Genomic DNA, 22712 nt, shown 5'->3' on the forward strand with positions numbered 1-22712 from the left:
ATAATATTTCGATAAAACGAAATGATATTTCGAAAAAACGAAATAGTATTTCGTTATAATGAAATAATATTTCGTAAAAACGAAATAAAAATTCGTTATACCGAAATAACATTTCGAAAAAACGAAATAGTATTTCGAAAAAACGAAATAGTATTTCGAAAAAACGAAATAATAATTCGTTAAAACGAAATAATATTTCGAAAAAACGAAATAATAATTCGTTTTAACGAAATAATAATTCGATAAAACGAAATAATAATTCGTTTTAACGAAATAATAATTCGAAAAAACGAAATAACAATTCGATAAAACGAAATAAAATAAGTGTGTAGCATGTCAGTTAACGGGCTCCGTACAAACTTATAAAATGCGAAATTTTGATTTTTGTGAGTTAAAAAGGTTGACTGCGTAAAAGTATCTAATTTATAGCAGCACACAAGTTTTATTCCTCAGCTGCTTTAAATGTACGAAATTTTAATCGGAATTTGTAATGCTAGTGAATTTAGCTTTTGAGTTCCTGCAGTTTTTTTAGATTTCAATGATTTCTTCGTATTCAGTTTAGCACTTGTACTCCGCCTTAATCAATTTTACTGTTATTATGTACTTATATTTCCAGGCACATCGTGGGAGAGTTGGACTATTCTTACCTCCATAGGTGCGTGTATCCCTGTTTTATGTTTGATAAGCGACAGCTATAATATGCTTAACATTGATGAAAAGGACCAGATAAAACTATGACTATTGTTTAATAAATTTGTTTATAAAATAATAATGACAATTGTTTTGATTGATGTGAATAAATAGAACCTCTGAAGTAAGTGTTTATTCTTTTCGAGCAGACAAATCCTCATATGGCACTAGGATGGGGGTAAACAGTCCTCCTAATCCTAGCTCTCCCTTCAATCATGCCTGGCGGTGGTAACTCCCCAGCTAGGATGGATCTGATGCTTTCGTAATACCGGCGTAGTCACTCTTCGCCATCGCTGAAACACACATACATAACCTTACCTTGATGTTATCACATTGGTGAATATTTATTATATGTTTATAATTTTTTAGACGGTTTTTTATTTCTATAAACTTTTTTTAACAGTATAAACATGGATTTTCGTCTTTTGCTCTTAGGTGGCACTGAAAAGAGCTAAATGGACGGCATGGCAGTAAACATTTGCTTTTTACATACTGATGGTATTCATTGGCGTTTACTTAATTCGTATTTCTAATAGTTATCTAAACGAAGTTTCCAATTCCTAACTCAAATTTTTGAACCTCCCATGCAGTTGTTTTAAATCTAACAGAATGACATATATAGGGTCTTACATGAGTTTTCATTTCATATGAGATTTATGAAACAAGTCTAACAATTTTTCAATTAAGCGAGCCTTTGCCAAGCTAAAATGAAAAATTCGTGACGAGTTTCATAACTTTCATATGGAATGAAAACGAGTGCAAAATCCTTTTTATCACATGATCAAGGTTTGTGGCATTCTTCGTGTTAAACGACAATTTGCATGCAACCCTGAAATGTAAAATACCGCCATTTTGACTCCAGTGCGTAAGTATGTGACGTCATGTACTTGTCCTAGACTTGACGTCACAATTGAAACAATTGAAACTTACAACCAATCACAGGTCTGATATGTCATATTGCACTGGTTGATACGCAACAAAATATAACATGGGTATATTTACTGAATAGCATAGTACTTAATGAGATTAAATTATTTTTGCTCCAAACGCCGAGTCAACTAAAACACCGAGTAACATTAAACACACAACACTATTATAAGCATGTAATAAAGCAACGCAAGATAAAGTAGATGATTACACATGTGTTTCTATCCTATTTAACATTCATCATACGAGCTGTAAGTATTTCCTACTGGATTCTTTTAATATGCTACCCTTGAAATTAGTTTATTGTATTTACGTAACCAGACCCAGTAAAGCAACATGTTTTAAATATTTAAATACACATCGGAATCGCACAGTATGGAACATTTCTAACGCCAAAAATGAAGTTTAGATTTAAAGAAAATTGTTTTTTTTTATAAAGAAACTATAATACATTTGAAAAGAAAAGAATGCAGCAACGTGATTTTGCATGTATCTCTGTAGCATGTTGTCTACTTTACCTTCATCAGTGCTCCATCCGTGGTGGCCATCTTGAAGATACCATAGGCAGGAATGCACACCATTGAAGACACGGCCAACATGATACCGAAGCCCTGGGCCCAGTCTGGGTACTCGTATGTATTATTGTACGTGAGTGGCCGGAACATGATCAACTTCGCCAACAATAGACCCTATAACAACACACAAATATCATCTTGGGTCGTTTTCAATTTAAAGAAATCTGTGAAACTAGACGAGGGGGTTTCATTTTCCGCTAAACTAAATAAAACGACCGGCCTGGTTTAAGGAATTGTTCTCTTTAGATTAATCATATTCAAGTTGAATGATGTGCTTAGATTCCTAGCAAATATTTGCAAAAAGTGGTCATATAACTTAATATTTGTTTTTAACACGCTTTTTCATTGTTTTATGTTTAGTCTTTCAAATGATAAACCCAAGTAATGAGAGCATTGTTTGATAACGTCATACGCATACATTGTAATCCTAAGTTGTGATCGGTTACACTTGAAAAATCGTAATAATTTGATAGAGTGCATGTAAATGAGGCTGTTGATAGCTTCGGTTTAACTAGATTGGCACGTAATAACACGCGCGATTGGGGCTTCAACATATGGCATTTTATTGATTAACATAAAAATCATTGCGTCTATCACAAAAAGTACTCTTTTGTTGCAGATTAAAATGACACATATCTGATGCAATAAAGGTTTTCCTGTCTAATAAAAGATCTTAATTACATCTTTAAGGGTTAGACAAGAAAGTAAATTGGTCTAGTGATGTCTATACATCGATAATCTAACTTATTGTCTTGTCCAATTCTTATACGTCAACATTGCTTTTTTGATGTAAGGTCAATTGTTTCTATTCTGACATTGTAAGGGATGATATTTATATGCAAAACTATGAGTTTGTTCGTACATTAAATGCAAGGATGATGCATTCAAGATAAATTCTTGTTCACATTTTAAAAGGAAGTCACTGTCTTTTTCTTAAACTCGTTTTGGTCATCTGATCGATGGGACTCAGGAAGGACAATCACATTGAATACAATGTTAATTGAGTCATCTTAATATCAACCTCTCTGACGTGTGCATAGTAGATGACTTTGTAACACTTTATCAAACGAAATACTTGGATCATTACGTGTATTATACACCAGCCAATATGTCAACTGGCGTTAATTCTTTGATCTCTTGGGCCAGACAAATAATAACGAACCATGCAATTGTGTTTAAAAGGACGAAGGAAACATTGTTTTCGATAATGCACCACAAACCACGTTTGATAGAACAGAACTAGGATCATTTACCAAATGGCTTCTTGTCAACTCCAGCCATGTCATAGAGCAGTGATATTATCACTTTATGTTAAGAAAATATCTATAAACTTTTGTGATTGCGAGCTCTGTATAGTTACTAAGTGTTACTACAATTGTGCTGAAGATTCACCTCCCTAATTCAAGATGTAGAAACGATTTAAAACCATGTGTTAACCGCGGTACCCGGATGAGAACTATCTGAGAGCACCTGATACGATACGTAGATAATAACCTAACAGTTGACGTTACATTTTCAAACGGTAAAAAGAAAATGATAGATTTGATCTCTCGCAGACCACGCTACTGAAAACTGTATTAGATGTACAAAACTTTCAAACAACACAATAATCCCAATTGAGGATAGTATGACGTCAACTTATTGACACGCCTAGGATTTGAAATCGTTGTTTGTTTACACATACAATATCAACAACAACATTGTATTACCATGCATAATGTAGGCGTCAGGTACTTCCAGCAGTAATGTAGATACGGGTTGATCCGAGTACCTATCATCATCTCGATGGCGTCATAGAACCGATCGATACCTTCAGAACAAGACAAGAAATGTGAATTTGTCAGATTAAAAAAACTTTTTTGATAATATTCAATACATTGAACAAGACAAATTTGAAACTTAAAATGTCAACAGTTTTCGTCAGTGTGAGCGTTCCAAACCTGTAAAAAAAGTGTAAACACGCAAATATTTTTTTTATGTCTTTAGTATACGTATAGTTTAGAACAATAACAATATTTATTGACTGTAGAATGATCTTCGTGCTTGAAGAATGTTTTTGTGGTACACACAATTTCACTGTTATTTATTATTCTTGTGTTTATGTACCATCGACGACATAAAACATTTAAAGTTATCATGTTTGCTAAATATCATCATTCACAGTTGGATGGTACTTACAAAACTTGAACCAGCCAAATTACTGTCTTATTCACCATACAATTAATAATAATAACATACAACATTTGATATAGCGCCATATCTAGCTAACATAAGCCACTCTAAAGCGCTTTACAGTACATAATTAATACAATTAGCATATTCATTAATTAATTCAATTTTTGAGGAATTTGCAGGAGCTGCCTTATCAGGCGCTAACTACTAGTCCTATGCCACCTGGCTAATATATCCCTATGTGTGTATGCCTGCGTGTGTGCTGGATATGTATTGTGTTCTGTTTGTAGTGGAACCGCGCTCCCAACGGCATCTTTTAAAGTGCCACATCAATTGAATGCTACAGTACAGATACCGCAACATCCACCCCAGACCATTCTTTGTTGTTGCATTGTATCAGCGAACAAGTCAAAAATAAATCCAACGAAAGTTCTTGTTAAACAGTACTAGACTATAACAATTACCGAAAACCCAAGCGATGGCCACCACCTCCCAGAACACTGACCACAACAGGACCATTCCACTGGCGGCGTAGTAGTCAAACAGCTGGAAGATGTACATCCCTCCCTGGAAAACATCGAGTTTTCTTGTTACATTGTAGTTAAGGAATCAGACGGCATTCTTTGTCAGAGTTAGCCTTAAAGCTTTTTGGTTATGGTGACAGTCAGACTACCATACTAATTAAAACACCAGCCATAAGTTATCAGAATAACTTGTTTTATGATAATATCAATGTTATATATAATGTGGGGTCAGTAAAGAGCATGTCATCACTTGAGCGTTTGATACAAAGCTATTCACTTGGTCAAGTTCAACATCGGGAAGTATAAAATAACCAAGCAGCCTGTTATTGATGTTATTGACAGTCAGATAGGTCATAGGAGATCGAAGCTGTTGTACGATGCAGTTAACGCCTGTTTTGCATACTGTATCTATTATACAATTGTTTCATGGCTATTTCGGGAAAAGTCAAAAAGTATGATTGATTTGACTGTTCCCCAAATGGCATTGAAACAAATGTTTTATTTCCAAATAAATATTAGTACCAATGATGCATGTAATGCCATTGTTTCAACACTGAGTCACGATCAATAAAACGCTTGAACGGGGCTCTCGAGGGGGGATTTCTACGCATCTAATTCGCGCCGGGTAACAGTTCGCTCTGACCGGGAAAACAGTTTTGACTGTTTCACCCCTAAAGCCGAAATTGTACAAAAGGCAAGAAACAGTCAAAAATGACTAATTATAATTTATATACACTAATGGGTAATAATGTATATTATTTTATTCTTTGGTTAATCAACATACTATTACTGTATTATTGACAATTACATTTTATTTTGGCAATCAAACATACCCTTGATACCATGGAGAGGCCAATAAGGAACGATAGGAAACAATAGGCTGCCACCAGCAACATCCGACGATTATTTCTTCGCAGCGCACTTGGAAACACGTCCATCACCGAAGAAATGACGGCTTCGACTCCAACAAACTTAGATAAAAAACAATTGTGATGGGGAGATGACATACGTCTAATCTTACTGTTCAATCCCACCATGTCAAAATGAAATACATCTTCACTTGTATGATACAGAAACTGGTCACCAGCATTATGAAAAAATTGTAAAACGTTTGATTCCTCATACAGCATTTTGATAACACCGTAAAGAATTTTGATCATGTGTTTTGACAATAAGTTACGTTTTCAATTTTAGTTAAATGTTGTAACGTGCAACGCTACAAATGTAAATGAAAATAAATTTAATTGTAGTAGATGGTACATGGTAATTCTAGGTTTAAAACTGGGGTTAGGGTTAACTGTACGGGGGATATATATGATCGGTAAATTTATGTAAACTGCGCGCAGTTATGTTAGGGAACTGTTGTCCTTTAGCAACTGATAATATATAATATATATATATATATGGACCTACATGACTGTCAAGTCCTAGTAGAACTATCATTAAAAAGAAAAGTGCCGCCCACAACGGAGAAATTGGCATCTGCGTGACGGCGTTAGGGTATGTAATAAACGCCAATCCGGGACCTACAATATAATATTAAAAGCGGGTAAGAGGCGTGAAAACTTGAGTTTGTATAGTGCTGAAAATTATCACACCACATTAAAATAATATGAAAAGCTGTACTGCTATGTTAACTAATCCTAGATCATTATGAAATAGTTTAAAATTAAAATAAAGTATTGAAACTGTAAACCTGAACGTTGTATTTAAGAACTATTCAGTTGTTTATCATAGAATAGAACAATGGCAATAATGAAATATTATGCATTATCTTATCTATCTTATCAACTGCTACAAAGATGGTTAAAATAATCACTTAAATATTCGGATAATTCGGCAACAAATTTATCTCTTTACTATCCTCACATTAATTACACAAACTGTTATTTAACTGATTAAAATATCATAAATAAATAAGACCATTACCGGCGTTGGCAACGTCTTTTATTGGAAGGTTATGTTGTTTGGCCATGAATCCCAGTACGGAGAAAACGGCGAATCCCCCAACCAGACTGGTTCCACTGTTTATACAGGATATTATAATACCGTCTCTGTAAAGGATGACATTTAAGGATTGGTTGTCATATTTTTAACATGCACTGATGTGTAACATACATTGGCTTACCTAGATATTGAATGGTGCGCGCTACACCAATGAATGTCAAAAACATGACAACCAATACTTATATTTACATTTTATGTTAATCAACTTATAGTTCAAGCAGAAATGAAGACATAATATTAGTCTGAACACATTTCAACACAAGGTAAATCCATACAGAGAACAGCCACCAGTTGACAGTGGAGCAGTGCTATCTCCAACGTTACAGTTATGACGTCATAAGCATAGCGACGTCACAATAGCCCAATGTATGTTATACGGAAATAACATACATTGGGCCCAGTAGAAACATCTATGCTCTGTGCAGTGGAAATGTAAATATTATATAAGGCAACTAGAAAATGAACAGATCTCTTTCTTCGTTTTCGAATTATTTTTTTTGTTATTATGAGAGTTTTTTTCTGTTGGAGGATTGGGGTGATGGGTTAGTGGATGGTGTTATTCTACACGGCACAACATTGAGTTTTTGTTATCCTCTACAGCTCATGCTGTTAAAGTTTTACAAAGTTAATAGGACAAACATTATACCGTAACAAAATACGTTTTTGACGTTTGAACTTATTATTATCCATACTTATGAATCTTTCCATCCTCCCTCACGAATTGTATAAAACCGTGTTTGAAAAGAGTGCAAAGTAACGGAACTAACCTATCTTTCACACCATAGCACTGAATCAGTATATATTTAAACTATCGGAGACACTTATTTTGGTCACATTTGTTTTTAAATTGGTCCACGTGGTGTCAAAACATCACATAGATAGTTCAAGTAATTAGAAGTTTTCAATACAACTTCCTTGTATTTAGTGATTTTACTGATGAAAGGTTGTATAGAAATGTATAGATAGTTAACAGTATTATTACGCTTATCGCATTCAGAATACATAATACCGTTTTCACTCTTGAAGACCTTTGTGTAAATCTAAGAGTTACACACTCAATACCACATATATTTCTGCACTTCTGGGATAAGTTATGACAAAATCGAAGTAATGGATAGGCATTTTGTGTTGGTCCAAGATACCAGGAAATTGCCTATCGCAAATCTTATAGACAGTAGAACATGTGCTTTCAAGATTATCAAAAAACTTAATCAAAGCCCGTCAAATTTACCGTCACGCTGCCGCCCAATGCCCCATTATTTTTTTTATGTATTTAAACATTACTCCAAGATCACAGGTAGGCAGGCCTACTAAACTATCTATTTACAAGGGTTTGTGTATAAGGAGTTAAATTCGGTCACTGGAAAATACTAATTTTGTAGTGCGTAAATATGTTCACGCCTGCTATATTCGAGCTGGTTTAGTAAACCCAATATTGGCAAAACTTTCTACATCGCAAAAACAAATTCACTTGAACGAAATCTTTACGGTAGTGAAATGTAGAATAAATATATCTGTGTTAATTATATATGTGATATACCTGTAAAAGTTGCTTGTAAATTTGTTGTAACTCCCCAGAGTTATTATTTGATTTGCAGCAATGGCATATGAGAAAAATACCTGCGTTCCTCCATCCAACCAAACCTATAAAGATAAGTGCATGTACGAAGTACTCCTCGCTGCGGATAGCATACCTCATTTGGCGAATAATACATAGTAATCTCTGTAAGATTTCTGGTTAGCACTGTTGAAGTGAATTATTATTGCATTCTTGTCGTTTTTTGACAAATGATACTTCTTTAGCTTTAAATAATCATATACGTTTTTAACAAGTTTAGCTGCTTTAATCCTTATCCATTTAACTTGAAAATACCTATCACGGATAAAAGGTGAACAATAGCCGTTGGATGGCAAAAACTCAAATGTTGTCACACGGATAAATAATTTTCAACAAACGTTTATCATCTTTAGGTTGTACATGGAAAGTCATCGCTTTTGACGCTCACTATAATATACAATGATATCTCTAAATGTGTTTTTTGTTACACTTTGCTACGCTTAATATCTTGAACATCTTTAAAAGTCTGTAGGACGCGAACCCGTATATATATAATTCATGATTTATTTGGCCTTTTTTTCCTTCAAACTACTGGTTAAAATTAATGAAGTCTTAACGGTCGACTTAATGCCATTTGGGACCACACAGAAGAGACTATACAAGCTGTAATGGGGGCATATGATTGGCAAGAAAACGACAAAAGGGTAAACAGTGGTTGGTATAAGAAACACAATAGGTTTAAATCAATACAATGAGTGGAGCAGACCACAAAAGATTTTGCAATGTCCGGAAGGAGAAATTATCATGTTGCCTGTTTATTTATACGGACCAACCAGCTTGTCTAATTTTCAAATGTGATACTTCAGGAGAAATGCATGTCTTGAAAGTCTTTGCCAGAGCTTGTCAGAAAAAAACATCAAATCCCTAGATCCGTCGCTATTTCATAAACGAACTGTTTCGCAGCCCTGCTTCTGGCCGACGTCCACTATGGTGATTCGTTAAACAAACCATGCAAAAGGTACGGTTTGTATCCCATAAAACAAATATTTTCAAATAGAATATGGCACACAGCAATGTATCGTAAAACAGTAGTTGTAGTTACATCATTTTCAACAAGAATGGGCATTGGCGATGTATTGAATCGAAGGAGACAGATAAAAAGACATCTCATAAAAAGTAGAAACTGTGAAATACGTTGGAGGTAATATGGGGCTGCAAACAAAACGTTATTTTTATAAGGCATTATTTCCAAAGTTTGTTACACGCATACCTGTATATCTGCAAGTCGTGACAAGTCCGGCTTTAGGTAGTAAACTATACCATCCATAGCACCATCTAGTGTCAGTCCCCGCACCAACAGCACACTCAGTATGACGTAGGGAAATATGGCCGTGAAATATACAACCTAATTGTTAAATAAAATCTAGTGCGAATTTATACTTGAAAACTGTTTTCATATTCAATGCAAACGTATGCCATCAACAGGGGTAGATAGAGGTATTGATTCTGCTTTATTTCGTTTTATCAAATCGTTATTTTTCAACATGACTGGTTATTGTACAAAATAAAGTACAGACAAGAAAGGAAACTAGCCAACAACAAAAACAATGCTATTCATTCTGCTGATTTAAGGTTCATCTTTCCTCGTGCCTAATCATTGAGCTATGTAAAATGAGAATACTTAAAAGTCAACGAAAGCGTAATTCAATCTTGTTTGAAGTAAAACGATGATGTCACTTCCTGTGCATGTGTGAAACTATTAACACGTGACATATCTTGACCATAATGTCGTCAATTTTAGAAAAACATTAATTCACAGCTATGTGTCCGTACATGATCATAAAATGAGCTAGAAATCCGGTATCCTTGTCTCCAAACTATAACCGATGTTCCAGACTTTTCATATAGTATTTTATCTTTGCATATTCTAATTTTCTTCTCGACTGATTACTGGACGTGAAATTGTGTTATATTTCTTCCTAAAGGTTTCATGAGTAACTTTAAGTGTGAAGGAACGGTCTTGATTTTGTGTTTGATTATTATTTATTTTTTCCTGGATTTGTTACACATTAAACAAAGTTACCTGGCAGACAGGGGTTTGATTACTGATTAAGTAACTTACACGTCCTACTCCTCAGAACACAGAAGAAAGTATGATAAGTGTAAATGGTTTTATACACTTACACAGTGTAGTAACAAAAATTGGTATCTTAATGCTGATGGTCTTCTTCATTTGAATGTGTCATTTTAATTCAGGTGGTTTCTCGAAAGAAGACGTTGCTTGAAAAGGTTTAACGGTATCAATAGCATACATAAAAATTATAATAATGTAACGTCATTCTTTTTTTCAGCAATATCACGTAGATGTTTGAAATGAAAGAAAATAGAGAAAAAGGATCTGCCTCAACACGTGATTTATTTACGTGAACAAACGGGTTTTTCTGATAAATTAAGATATAGGTTTTGTTAGAAAATCAGTTTTAGATATCGAATATCATAAGCAACAGATTCACCCTAAGCTTAACAAGCTCCGCCTTATCATTGAAAGTGGAAACGATTGTAACTAAGGAGAGAGAACTGACGTATACTATAACGGAACTCTAAGTTATAATCGAAGAAAACTGTTCAGCAAGACGCCTGTGATGCAAGGTATCATATTCATTCATACATCTCTTAATAGGTGAACAGACCAACCACCAGAGACTTTTGACTAAATCAAATGGCAATTAACACAAACTTTATGAAGTAGGGACTTACCTTTCCCGTCCATCTGACCCCCTTCCACAAACAGAAGTAGACAATCACCCACAAAACCAGTAACGACAGGGCCAGCTCCCAGATAATACCACCACCGTCCGTGATATCTGTGGTCAACTGTAGTACTCCCCGTCTGTAACAGTTAATATATACAATCACCCATACCACCAGTAATGGCAGGAACAGCTCCCAAATAATACCATCACCGTCCGTGATATCTGTGGTCAACTGTAGTACTCCCCGTCTGTAACAGTTAACATATACAATCACCCATACCACCAGTTTTGGCAAGGCCAGATCCCAGATTATACCATCACCGTCCGTGATATCTGTGGTCAACTGTAGTACTCCCCGTCTGTAACAGTTAACATATACAACCACCCATACCACCAGTAATGGCAGGAACAGCTCCCAAATAATACCATCACCGTCCGTGATATCTGTGGTCAGCTGTAATACTCCCTGTCGGTAACAGTTAACATATACAATCACCCATACCACCAGTTTTGGCAAGGCCAGATCCCAGATAATACCATCACCGTCCGTGATATCTGTAGACATTAACATATATGCACAATCATTTACTAATCATCTTTTGTTGCAATTTAAATTGTATTCTACTAAATTGTAGGTATAAAAAATGGTGGCACGACTTTATATAGAAATAATAGACTACACATCATGTTATCAATAGTATCTTTGCTGCTCAATAGTACTGATATGAATAATAAAAACTTGAAATGATAGCCTTACTCCCAAAACTCAACAGCTGGATCAACTGGCTCTCCAGCGATGGCACTAGAACTCAACAGAGATACATTGGCAGAGGAGTTGGTGTTGACGTCTTTGTGGAAAGGCGTACATCTGTAAATTAATATGTTAGTGTTTAATTGAAAACGCATCACCTACGTTATCAGAGAACTATTTCACAAAACCTTTGTACGATAATAAGTCTACATTTACTTCTTTCTCAAGTTTTTGTTTTTTTTGTTTTTTTTGTTTTCCTGTTTGTTTTCTGTCCAGCAGCACGTAAAATAACATTTTGAAACGTCATCTTTACACCAAATTAGAGCTCAAATGAATACGCAAGCACAAAGAAGAGTCTATGAAAATCAAAGCATTCCTTAAAGAGTGATTTTTCAGAAACTAGACAGAGTCATCCAAACATATCATCTTTGTGCTTCGAAACGACACAAAAATTGATTAAGGTATACAAAATACCTGGGTGTGTTCCAGTCATTGTTACAGTCAGTCCAAGGAAGGACTGCTGTCAAACTGACAACGAAGTAGTAGGCAGCCCAGGCCAGTACAAGAGTGTAGTAGATATTGGTGAGGAAAATAGTAACGAAGTTTGACATCCCTATACCTACAAAATATAACACAGCTTCACTGTCAGAGAATACTGGCTTGCCAGTAATGCAAAAATTAGCAAGCATAAGATGCTTGAAATTATAGAAATAAAACCTTTGTAAACAAAAAGATTGATTCCCCTCAATAAAGTTGCGCTGCCATAGTAAAACGATGTTTATATATATGTTTCCTATATTTTTACACATATGTTCACTGTTTTTTTTAAACAATACCAAATGACCTCAAATATTCATAAACTAAGCGTCTGTCTTATCATTAACATTTCTGTCTTCATTTTTTGATGACGATAATATCGTCACATCGCAACGCTTCAATGCCATACTAGCATGGGTGACATCATGGGCATTGCTGCCAATAACGGGTTAAGCGCCAAAATATGGCATTAGTGTATTCACTGCATAGCACTCATGCTATTTAACTATTAAAGTGATACTGTAACCTCTTAATTTCGCGTACTGCAATGAACAGCATTCACATCATTCAAAGTCTCACTTACAGATAGGCTAACAAATATACATAATTATTTCCATCTTCTTTACCAGTGAATGTAAGATTTTACCAGTGACACACCGGTGAAAAATATCAGAATATTCTCCATAATCGTAGAACATATCTGGTATTTACGATGGCCGATAGCAGCCGACACAAAACAGCTACAATATGAGACATTTATGTACATGCACACTTTTTAAAAACTGTACATGTACAAAATACAACTACAAGTGTTATTAACATTCCTTAACGGCTTGGATCAACTTGATATTTCACACGTGCCTGATGCGGCGGTGAATTTAAAGACCAAACGAAAAGGAAAGGGAATATGTTCATAAATCAGCGAAGAGGCGATTGAGGTCACCACACAGTGTTGCTACATAGACTGTACAAAATATTTCACTAGTTGATGCTTGAAAGCGACTTAATATCATCACCTGAAAATGGATATACTAGAAAAGTTTGACATGAGTAATTATCAAGTGTTTAATTTTCTTAATATTTTCTTTGTATGTTGATTGGTCTTATTTCCTATTTTTAATTTGAAAGAAATGTAACAGACATAAACCATCGTTATACGCATATCTATGTGGGCTTTACCTAATGTATGGATTGGAGTCATAAAGTAGAACGTTGCCTTGTTCAGTGTGAATAGTTGATTGCTAAAGTCAAATATAATATAATACTTACTGTAACAAAAGTTGTATGTAGATTGTTCTGAGAGAAATAACTAGTGTTTTATACCAAAGGCAATAGCCTCCAAACTTGTGAATATGTCACATGGAACACTTTAAATTACGTAATTGGGGTTATTGAGTTAAAATTATAATGCTATATACAAATTAAGTAACTACATGTTTTTGTTTTGTCTCCAACCATTACTCCAAAATTCACATACAAATTATATGATATTTGGTATACCTCTGATTTGTGACCGTCTAGTACTGTTTGACTTCTGGGGAATCTAGTAATGTCCTTGTCGTTTATTAGCCGCCGTATCAGACACGTGTGAAATATCAAGTTGATCCAGACCGTTAAGGAATGTTAATGGCACTTGTAGTTGTATTGTGTACATGTATAGTTTTTAAAAAGTGTACATGAACATAAATGTCTCATATTGTAGTTGTTTTGTGTCGGCTGCTATCGGCCATCGTAGGTATTCGTCAAGACACCAACAATAATATCTGTTTAAGACAATTGCAATGCAAAACTCTGTCAGGCTACATGTAGGGGACGTTATACACAGATCGGATTACCTTGGAGTACGGGGCAGATACCCCATGCCTTAAAGCCAGACAGACTCATGTATTGTCCCAGCCCTAATTCCAGTAGAAACATTGGTACACCTCCCAACACAACGAACGTCAGAAACGGTATGAGGAAGGCACCTGAAACACAAACGTCAGAAACGGTATGAGGAAGGTACCTTGAACACAAACATCAGACACGGTATGAGGCAGGTACCTTAAACACAAACGTCAGAAACAGTATGAGGAAGGCACATGAAACACAAACGTCAGAAACGGTATGAGAAAGGCCCCTTAAAACACAAACTTCAGAAACGGTATGAAGAAGGCACCTGCAACACAAACGTCAGAAACAGTATGAGGAAGGCCCCTTAAACACAAACGTCAAAAACGGTATGAGATAGGCCCCTGAAAACACAAATGTCAAAAACGTTATGAGGAAGTCGTCTAAAAATAAACGTCAGCAACGGTATGAGGAAGGCACTCTAAACACAAATGTCAGAAACGGTATGAGGAAGGCGTCTAAAAAATAAACGTCAGCGACGGTATGAGGAAAGCACCTTAAACAAAAACGACAGAAACGGTATGAGGAAGGGATCTTAAACAGAGATATAAAGGGACAATCAGACACAACCTTGTTTTACAGGAAATGATATTTGTAGTCCTTGTCCTTTCAAAATTATATGTTACTTAGCGGTAATAATGTACTATACATTACATCGAACGAACATTTACTTTTCATATCCTAAATATGATTAATAACGGAAATAACTTACTATATTATGTTGACATCTATACATTATCAAAGTATTGTCGTAAATAAGGAGAAACACGTTGATGAAAAGCATGTGCAAAATTATAATTTGACTCACCTCCCCCATTTTTGTAGCATAGATAAGGAAACCTCCACAGATTACCCAGACCTACCGACGTCCCCACACAGGCAAAGATGAAGTCCAAATTGTTAGCCCACGTCTCTCTGGGAATCTGGTCCATGTCGTTTGTCTCCTCAACGAATCTCTCAACCACACCTACCTCTATGTCATCACCTGAACAGCGCATACAGGATAGTCAAATATCAGGATCAAATTGTTGTAGGTTAATTAAGAAATAAGCAACAGATATGTTTGTATCATGGTGACATATATAACGAGGGTGAAACAATACTGGAAAAATAATTAACGAACGTTTCTGAATCCCTAGTTATGTATTCTACTATAATAAATTAATATATCTTGCTTATATCCATTTTATCAGGTACAACGTGTTGTGATGTGTTTTGTGTCTACCTCAGTGCCGAACCTGTATTGTCTTGCAAAAACTTCATTTTTACAGGAAATACATTGATATAGCCCTTCGTCAGGGATTGAATGTCACCGGACCTCTATGTCACATCAATTTTTACAAACATGATGAGCAACTATCAGAAGGGCTAAGTCTGAAAGCTTGGAAAAGAGTGACTTAAAAGTTTGTTAATATTATTGCGTTCCCTTTAGGAACATATGTTTATAGACTTGATATAGATTAGTATATATCAACAAATGACAAGTAGTTAAAATTTTGCATCACAAGATTACAAATGATGGTACATCACGATAGTTGTGCCATTACCACGATTGCATGTTGTTAAGGATGGTACAATTGTATGTGTTCGATCTTCCCTTTTGTTTGTTCTGTAAAACTGTATGATGTTACAATATGTTCTGCTAATCGTAGTCTCGCTGCCTGTATCAGATGGTGGAACCCTAAAACGGAGCGAATGTATTAACTGTATCATCATAAAAATGTTGTGATGAGAACCACTATTTATTTGAGTACCAGTGTTGTAAGATAGGTCTGCCAATTTTAGTATGATCGGCACATGGAACTCATCGACCTGTTTAGTTTTAGATCACTTACAGTATCACAACATTTACGTGAATTATTGCAGTGTATTTTGAAAATATTTGAATGACAAGGTTAACGTTCCTTCCCGGGGCTGGTATAGTATCATAACAGAGTAGCTCAGGAATTATTAAGTGTATGATATGAACCTACTGTTCAATTCTGAGGAGGATTATTTAATGCGAACAGTAGGTATGAGTCTGATGGACGTCTACTAAGATACATATTTGTGTGTCATACAAGAGCAGTAGAGCGTAAGCCTCCCGTGGCGAAAACCCAATACTGGGGACATGAGACAGCTGTTGAGAAAATCACAGGTTCCAGCTCAGTTATGTTCATGACCATCATATCAAAACTTTGAGTATCAGTTCAAACGTTTTATTGACTCTTTGTATAGTGAGTAGTCGGGTGAAGAGCATCACGTCTACCTTTGTGTCGTGAACGATCCAACATATTTAACGATTACATTTCTTTAAAATAGGATCGTAAAACGATATTAATTATTCAGATTGTGACAGGTTTTTTTGATATATTCTTTAGTGAACCTTTAAATGATAACTCTGAACTGTGAATATATTTCGGCTAAAAGCCAGACGAAGAAATATGCTACGGCGTTAGTAACTATATGTTATTGGTGTTTCGTTTAATAATGTTTTGGGTAGTGTAATTGCTTGATTTTGTGTCTTGACATAGATAAAAATAACCCTTCGTAACTGTACTGTGTCTGATATGTAAATATATAAAAATATGTATAACATGGATACAACTTGCGTACGTCATTCGGAGATATACTGATGCAGCCACACTTTCTTTTATAGATACATTGCGGTACACATTGCCGTTAGCATTACCGAATTTGTTCATTGTAGATATTCATTACTATATTTTTCAAACTGTTTACTATGATATTGATGTTTGGTTGTGGTGGTGGTGGTGGTGGTGATGGTGGTGGTTTGGGGATGGGGGTCATGTCTCCTTGTTTAAAGGAAGACAAAAAAAGTGTATATGATAAATATTCAGGATTAAACCGCAATATATAGAAAACACACGCAATGTACACGGTAAAACTGACAAGCGGTTCGATAACTTAAGAAAATGCATTGTCCGTTATCGACTTTTTTAAACCGAATTCTAGATCAACCAAAAATGCGTTTAGATGTAGGTTTTATTTATATTGTTTAGAGTCAATCAGATGGCATAAAAAGTATGTGCTATCTGATCATTTATATTATATTATCTCCTCTTTAACAACGTATGCGTGTATGTTCTACAAAGGAAGGTACATGTGTACTACCATTCTATTTTAATTTACCTGATTGGTTGGATGGTTACAACAGGTTTTATAGTGTCTCTGACTCTCATTAACGTTCACAATGTATGTAGGTTTGAAAAGGATGACCATAAAAGCTTTTTGTTTATTGACAGAAGGAGATAAAATCTAGGGTAAATACACCATATCATCCATACCATTGTTTACAGTTTTAATTGATAGACTTTGATGTGTTCAACTTCATGATGCGTTATATAAAAATCATTTATAAAATGACAATAATGAGTTGTTGGGGAGTTTTGATATATTTCATTTCAATACGATTATGAATCATAACCTACAGTGTTAATTAAAAAATGGTTTTGCATACATTTTCTAGTGAGAATTTTCTCAACCTTTTTTGAGCGCTTAGCAAAGTGAGTTTTCAATTTTAAAACAGAATTTGAGATTCTGATCGTATGTGCCGACAAAAGTATCAAAATATATGCAAGCTACTTTACGTTATAACGAATTTGTGTGAAAAAATAACAAAACATTCCATTAACAAATGGTCCACTGTAAATGGAGTTTCACAAGCGTGGCATGTAGGTGAATCTTCTCGTTATAAAAGTCACGAAAGAGTGGGATAAGTGTGCCCATTACGGAGCCGAGACACATAGAAACTTGAACTTATATAAACCTGTACTTGGAAGGGTTAAATGACCTAAGCAGAAACTTACGTTGATTTATTGTAAAAGCATTCTTCTGAATAGCTATGAAACAGCGCAAAACCTTGAACAACCAAATTTTTTTTATTTTTTTTTTGTATATATATATATTGTTTTCTTTTAACAGAATTGTGAAAACAGAAGTCAGCTTTTAGTATATTCACAAAACATTTGGAAGCCATATAGTCCTATTATTAATTATTTTGTATTAATACTAACAATACCATTCAAACCAAAGCACAGAATGGTATAGTCCTCTTTACGAGGAATATAATTTGAGAAAGTGTAGTATTATATGTAAGCTATTTTGCTCAAGAAACGAGAACACTGAGCCCAAAGATATAGGTTTAATTCTCTGATGCGGATCATCCTTTTGTTGGTGAAATACATAATATCAGGGTTTGCAAACTTATTGATTAGTTTGTACGAGCGTTATCGTATGTAAATACCTTAAATAATAACTGTTCGTTACCCTACCTTTTCTCCCATTTGTCTCCATCTGACAAGACGCTATGAAGCAGACCGTTTATGACAACAAACAAACAGGCGCTCCTATCTCAGTGAGTAACACTACTAACATATGTTCCGTGCATCATCAGAATGTAATCCCAACTGAACACTCCCGTGTCCTGTATTGAAATAGCAGTGTGTAGTCAACCATCAACAAGTATATGTGTCAGGACCCAACATATTAGTGTATTCATCCAGAACACAAATGCTTAAATTTGTTTAAGCTTGAACAATCCGATACGAAATATGAAAAGGGTCATGTAAGGGTGAAGTGAATTGAACAATGAAGTCTTTCCTTAATTTACCTATGATCTACTGTAACGAACTTTATTAATATCGATGGATAAATACATACTGCATCTGGTTGGGTGATTCTCTCAGTTTGTCTCTGTCTTGCCTCTCTGTCTCTGTCTCTCTGTCTCTCGCTTTCTCTCTGTCTGTCTGTCTCTCTCTCTGTCTCTCTCTCTCTCTCTCTCTATCTTGTCTGTCTGTCTGTATGTCCGTCTGTCTGTCTGTCTGTCTCTCTCTGTGTGTCTCTCTCTGTGTGTCTCTTTCTCTGTGTTTCTGTCTGTCTGTCTCTCTCTGTGTCTCTCTGTCTTTCTCTCTCTCTCTGCATCTGCCTGTCTGTCTGTCTGTCTGTCTATTTTTCCTTTTTTCTCGTATATAAATGACAGTTCGCTCCAGGAAAAGTTGTTGGGAAACTCAAGTTTGTGTTTTTTATGTTGAAGATTTCCTTTTTTAAAACACATGTTTTCGGTTATATAGCAAACACTTCCATGAAACGAGAATTTAGACAAACAATGCTATTTCATTTTAAATATATTTTATTGATTAAACAAAAGGATTGAGCAACAGGCTTTGCCTATATAAGCTCTCTCCATGGCTTCCAGCATACTTTTGATAGTTGAAGACATTGAATACAATATTTACATACATACATTATATTTCAACTCGTATCATGACACTTGGGTACATTTATTGCGAGGTAATATACAATATTTAGGCTGGATTAATATTTTCATGTTTCTACAAAATTACATTATTTCATGTGATACATGGAATTCAGATATATCTTTTTTTACAAATTTTGCGATATTGATATTTAATATACTTGTAAAATATATGTCAAGACGAATTGAATATACCGTTATGAATATACACAGTATTCCAAATCGAATTAAATATATGGATATACGTCTTGACCTTGAGCCACTAACATTTTGCTACGGCAACATGAATTAAAGCAAAACTGATACATGCATGTATGCTGATAACAAAAATGTAACAGGTCTTATTTGAAGTAGATGTCTTGAGATGTGTTCGAAAATCAAATAGAAAACTAACTAAAAGAAAACAGGAAAAAAAGAAAACACAGAAAGAAAACATAACTAATTATATAAGAACACAAGAAAAACTCGAACACACACTCATAAACTCTAACACCACATATGTTTCTACTGGCATGGGTTTGTTGGCTTAATTAATGTAGTTTATATTTGTTTTAAATTAATGTGCAGTTGGTCATTACATATGATAACAAAGTACACTAGTTAAAAGGATACAAATATATGGCATTATAACTATTGATTTACATTACTCCACCATACCTTAAGTGTCATGACCACATAAAGTCCCTCGGCATTTGTTGACCGGTGGTCAACCAACCTTGGTATATTATATATATATATATATATCTAAATTATCCACTATCAACAGAAATAATGAAGTTATCTTACAGAATACAAACAATACATCAACCACATACAGCTTGTATATTTAACTTAATTTAAATTATTTGAACCGTCCTGTGGCATTAATGTATTTATACACACACTCTATCAACTGGTTGTTCTGTAAAGCAGTATTATCAGTGTTACCATTTAGACTAGCATTTAAAGATGTTGTATTATGGAAATCTACATAATATAATATAAGATCCTGCAGAAGAGTGTGTCGTTCATCTGTATAAAGAGGACATTCAAAACAGAAACGGTAAGAGTTTTCAATTGCGACAATTTAATGTGAAAAAAATTAATTCAAATACATAGGTCCTGTAAATGTGTTATTAAATTCATACTACAATGTACATACTCCAAAGACAAATATTCCTATCTTTGCTTCTTATTCTGTATTTATGTTTCAAAAATGTGATTTGATTAAAATCAATGTAAATTTTCAAAATGTGTTTTATTCATTTTTTTCTCTCCCGTTATAAAATGACTAAAATACATAGTAAGTTAACTTAGTAAATATTAATAACTTTCCAAGAATGTATTTCTCTGTGAATTTTCACCCAGGGATTCTGATTCAGATTCATATTCAGAATCTGATATTACACTTGTACATGTAGTTTATTCTAAAATTCAAGATATGTTTACTTGTATTATGAATGAGAGTTCACAAAACTACATTGTATTAGATTCCAAAATCTGCATACATGCCCCCCCCCNCTGGGATGATATTCAACCTGGCCTTTAAGCCTTCCAATGTTGATGCCTCCACTACTGATTCTGGTGCAAGATATTCTTCTAGTTTGTTATTCTGTCCTGTCTAGATCTTAGCATGACATGTGATGTCCTCAAGTTCTGCAATCACTTGCTGTGAACTATACTACTGGAACTGCTTTAACAGCCTGTAGATATGCTCTGTGTGACCAAAAGAGTAATAACAAGGTATACAAGTGCTCGAATGTATGAAAACACAGTGTAATAGTAACATATGTAATTGTTTATATCTATACATTGAATTGTCATATATTAAAATCAGCTTAAAACATTTCGAATGTCAGAAGTATTTAATGCTCAGTGTATACAAAAAGTGTAAGACATATGACCAAAATAATTTGCGAAACTTATTTTTAGTTCCGGAAACCTGTATCGCGGAAACGACATATTCCGCTCGTACTATTGTCTATTTTACGATAATTATACAGCAATAATTAGATGTAGACTAGGTAATGGTAGCAAATATTTGTTCAATTTTAATTCTATATACCGACCGCATATACAGGAACTACACAACAAACAGTGAAATCAAGCACAACACGTTTGGAATGGTGCGCTAGCATTGTGGACAGAAATATAATTTCGTGTATAAAACCAGACCCGGAGGCGGTCCAAAGATATATCGATCCGGAATACGAATCGGAACTTCGAAATATTGTTTTTTATTTAAGTTCCGAGCATTAATGCTATTTGATTTTAATGTATATCAAATATAAGTGTGGGGACACGATAAAGTATTATACTTTTGACGGTATGGATAATAATATGACATAATTTTGCCCTTTACGCATTAACATAGGAATAGGCAAAATGGGGTGGGGGAATGAAGTTCAAACTTCAAGTGAGCGAAAATGCAAAATTTTCACTAGGAACCCCACATTTTTTTATGCTTAGCGAAAACCATATATACTTGGCTGTCTTCTGTAAAAGTTTTATAAAATTGACATGGGTTTTGATCGCATTTTTGCTTGTTTTTAATGCATTCGTTCGATGTAAATTTGTTAAAATTACATTTTGAAGAGAATAGATGGTCATGAAAAATGCATAAATATACCAAATATAATCATATTTGTTTTATTTCTGCTTTTGATAGTACATCACGAGATGTGTAAAAAATATTCAACTTCGTGGTAACTCTAATTTTGCAAATATTATAGAAAACAAATTTTTAATAATATGTCTAGTACGTTCTGAAAAGCCGTGATACATTTAAAAAAAAATTCGAGCAACATGATGATATTGTACATCAATGACTTTTGGGGAACATCTGTTCAGAATTCATGTCAAAGAAAAAGCAAAAATTGCCTTTGAAGATTGAAATCCAAGATGGCTTCCTGAAATAGCTTTTTACACCCAAAAAACCCGTTTCATTGCACAAGGCGTGTCCATGAGGAATTTGTGTACAAAGTAAGGGAAAGATAGGTTTTACGTTCTAAAAAACAGGACAGAAAAAAAGAACAAAAAATGAAATTTAAAATCCAAGACGGCCGACCAATTAATCTTTACATATTAAAAAT

General features: G+C 34.6%; 1 protein-coding gene across 1 annotated transcript; it reads right to left on the reverse strand.

Annotated features, from left to right (window-relative positions):
- Nucleotides 1-749: 749 nt before the first annotated feature.
- On the reverse strand, nt 750-18793 carry LOC110441156 (sodium- and chloride-dependent creatine transporter 1-like). The gene is made up of 15 exons (XM_021484253.1): nt 18659-18793; nt 15193-15369; nt 14330-14461; nt 12432-12576; nt 11964-12074; nt 11211-11343; nt 9724-9858; nt 8436-8539; nt 6818-6942; nt 6302-6414; nt 5722-5859; nt 4829-4931; nt 3902-4002; nt 2136-2306; nt 750-983 (listed from the first exon to the last, which is right to left on the reverse strand). Exons 1-15 carry the CDS (start codon nt 18678-18680, stop codon nt 900-902), a joined length of 1794 nt encoding a protein of 597 aa, XP_021339928.1. The 5' UTR covers nt 18681-18793; the 3' UTR covers nt 750-899.
- Between the last annotated feature and the right edge of the window lie 3919 nt (nt 18794-22712).

This window comes from Mizuhopecten yessoensis, unplaced genomic scaffold (assembly GCF_002113885.1).
Source record: "Mizuhopecten yessoensis strain PY_sf001 unplaced genomic scaffold, ASM211388v2 scaffold715619, whole genome shotgun sequence".
Taxonomy (NCBI): Eukaryota; Metazoa; Mollusca; class Bivalvia; order Pectinida; family Pectinidae; genus Mizuhopecten; species Mizuhopecten yessoensis.